The sequence below is a fragment of the Aplysia californica genome, unplaced genomic scaffold (assembly GCF_000002075.1).
Source record: "Aplysia californica isolate F4 #8 unplaced genomic scaffold, AplCal3.0 scaffold00254, whole genome shotgun sequence".
Classification (NCBI taxonomy): Eukaryota; Metazoa; Mollusca; class Gastropoda; order Aplysiida; family Aplysiidae; genus Aplysia; species Aplysia californica.
In genome coordinates, this window is record NW_004797524.1 from 65056 (window position 1) to 68412 (window position 3357).

Sequence of the window (3357 nt, forward strand, 5' to 3'; positions counted from 1 at the left end):
GGGAGAAGTCGGCCTCCAAAATGATCTAAGTTGTGCCAATGGACAGAGTAACACTTACATTTATTTAACTCTTTATCTCTGTGGGGCGTAAACCCACTACACCGGGGCCTTTTTTGGTGCTAAATCTAAAAATGACTAAAACGTCATTAAATGGGTAATTAAATGGAAACTACTCAACCTATGTTGATAGTTCTTCATCTAATGAATGAACTTCCGGTAAAAGAAACCCGTTTGCTGCAATTGCCGAAAAGTAATTAGATGTCAAAGTCGTCGAAAAGGAATGTGCCCGAGCCGCTGTCAGCGACTCACCGACACAGTGGTTCCGACCACGAGCCGCAGGGCTGGGCTTGTCGTAGATAAAGAGTTAAAGTTTTCGTTTGGAAAGTGGCATGACATTATGATGTGAAGAGTTGTACTTACTGCTGAGTCCGAAGATGACAGCGCCCTCTGAGAGGAAGGTGAAGTAACTGCCGTCTGTGTTTCCCTCCACGTCAGGCAGACAGTTGACTTTGTTGTAGATCTCCTCCAAGTCACCGAACGGCAAATCGTCCTAGGAAAAAAAGAAGAGGAGACGATATTTATTTATTGTTAGTACCAGAAAAAAACCATTGTTTATATTATTAGAAATAACATGGTCCATAAGAGAAATTAAACTGTATACATAAAAAGAAGCAGAGTTGTTATTTGAATTTGAAATGAAAATGTTGATATCATAAACAACAATGATTATATTATGGTCGCTTTTAAGGACAAGCGGGCTAACCCAGATTTCCGGGGTTTCCAGAAATCTTGACCTACACCAAAAGTGGGCATTGCCCTACCTATAGGAGAAGTTTGGTTTCATTGGTGTGTATATTTGTTTGGTTATAGAGAAAACTCTCCTTGTCTTTTAAAGAAACTGAATAAAGGTTAATAAAAAATGACCCTCGATTTTCTCAAAACAGCTTTTTGTTCGGGATTGCTCCCTTGTGCTTAAAAGTGATCATATTATGAACGACATTGTTCATGAAAGAAGTAAAACTGTTTACATATTAAGAAACAGAGTTTATTGTTGGAATTTGAAATGAAAATATTGATATCAGAAACGGCAATGTATTAAAATCGACATGTTGTTACTCACCAGATAGAATATATTGACCAATGTTGTTACTCACTAGATAATAGATTACCACCCCCCCCCCCCCCAAGGGCAGTGCCACTGACTAAAGTGTCTTTGAGCCATTCCCAAACGGGGGATATTAACATGTTCTTATGCACAGTAGAATTGTTAATGGGCTGATTTATCCATGTCGTGCTCATGCTGTTTGGGAACAACACAGGGGGAACTGCTGCTTTTTCTTTCCTCATCCTTACTTTCGTCATTTTTCATCTACTTCTTTTGTATGTTTGTCACTCTCTTGTGAACTGCTATTTCCGGGGTGCCTGATGGTCGAAGCAGACTTTGTGCTGTTGAGGCTGGAGAGGTGAGCAGAGTAAGCCTGATTTCCTGTTTGGACTTCTCTGTTGGCATCCACCCCTTGGCGCTCATATGACCTTATGCAATTGCGAGCGCCGTAAAACCTTACTAAAACAAACAAATAGAGCCTGTCGACCAATGTTGTTAGACACCGGATAGAAGATATTGACCAATATTGCTGCAACTACTCACCAGAATAAACATATTGACCAATCCTAATTCCTCACCAGCAGATAGAACATAATGAAGCAGTGTTGTTGTAAATACTAATCGGTGTTGTTACTCACCAGATAAAAAATATTAAGTAGTGAGGGCTGTTGCAACTACTCACCAGATAAAACATGCTGAGCACGAGATAGCTGAGCACGACAAAGGTGGTGAGCGCGTTGAAGTAGCTCACGTAAAAGGTAGAGCCGAGACCTCCGATGAAGGAGTAGCTTCCACACAGCGTCACGAGCACCAGGATACAGAACTCCGGGGACGCGTCTTTCGTCGTCGACTGGAGGAGAGAAATACAGGTGGAAAAAAATTAATACATAAATACATAAACGTGAACGAATAGATAAATAAATACATGAATACATGAATTCAAAAATAAATAAATACGTAAATGAATGAATGAATGAATGAATGAATGAATAAAGAAATGAATGAATTAATTAATTAATTAATTACTTCTCCGCCATCTGCCCCCACCCCCTCACTTCCTTTATCCCCTCCTCTGGGCTCCTTACTCTTTCTGCAGCCTTTCTACTGCTACTCCTTGGCTCCTTCTTACTGCTGTCTTTCAGCCACATCCCTGATCTTCTGGTAGGAAAGATCTACACCTAGCCTTCTCAGAGAAAGACGAAACATCTCGGAGGTCCTGTGTGCAAGTTGCGCACATCAAAGATCCCTAGGTGGTCTAAAATCGATAAGAGTAGGCTTCGGCCGCCTCCCGGCCCAAATTCAAATTTTCCCACCAAGTGAAAATGTTAATGTGTCCCGAGCGCTCATTTGACCTTATGCAGTTGCGAGCGCCGTAAAACACTTACCAAACATTTAAAGACAAGGGGTACCCACCTGTACCACCGCCACACCTCCCACCAGTATAGTCGACAGTATGAGCACATTCACCAACAGGGCGAAGAAACAGAACACTGAGTGGGCCGGCCGTCCAAAACGCGCCAAAATAACCTGTGGAGAGAGAACATGACGATAGAATAAATACATAAGTGAAAAACTGACCCCCACACACACACACACACACACACACACACACACACACACACACACACACACACACACACACACCCCCCCCCACAAAAAACACAAACAAACAAACAATAAACAAAACAAACAAAAATTGCAACAACAAAAAAACTACAAAAAAGACAATAAATATACCCAGGAGCAATAGAAACCTTCCACTTTGTTTTTTTGTAACTGTGCCCTTGTTCACTTGAGTAAGTAAGGATACAACGGCATTAAAACACATTCGGACATCGAGCAAGGCGGCCTTATAAGGACCAACGTTTGCCATCTTTCCAATAATTACGCTTGCACTGACTGGGCCTAAGAGGAAGCTCCCAAAACGACATTAACATTGTATGTACAACGACTGGGACAAGCTTTAATTCAAGAGTGGAATGGACTGCCACAACAATTTAATTAAAATAAGAAAGAAAAACCTGACTCGATCAAGGCGCAGAACATGCCAGGCTTGCATCACTGCTAGGGGCTACAATGCCCGCTACTGATGTGGAATTTTTAAATAAATGGCCACCTACCTGTACGTAAGTCTTGGCGCCCGGGGCACGGGTCTTAAACTTGAAGGACAGTAGCGGGAACAGGGCTAGGTTGATCAGAGAACACACACACATACACATACACACACTCTCTCTCTCTCTCTCTCACACACA

The 3357-nt window shown here is 42.0% G+C and overlaps 1 protein-coding gene across 1 annotated transcript in view; it reads right to left on the reverse strand.

Annotated features, from left to right (window-relative positions):
- LOC101858111 (urea-proton symporter DUR3) overlaps positions 1 to 3357 on the reverse strand; it is a gene marked incomplete at its 5' end in the record, with an annotated part of 13277 nt that overhangs the window by 2410 nt on the left and 7510 nt on the right. The window contains 3 exon segments of the mRNA XM_035970338.1: positions 421 to 550; positions 1788 to 1955; positions 2519 to 2632. Coding sequence (XP_035826231.1) covers positions 421 to 550; positions 1788 to 1955; positions 2519 to 2632 — 412 coding nt within the window.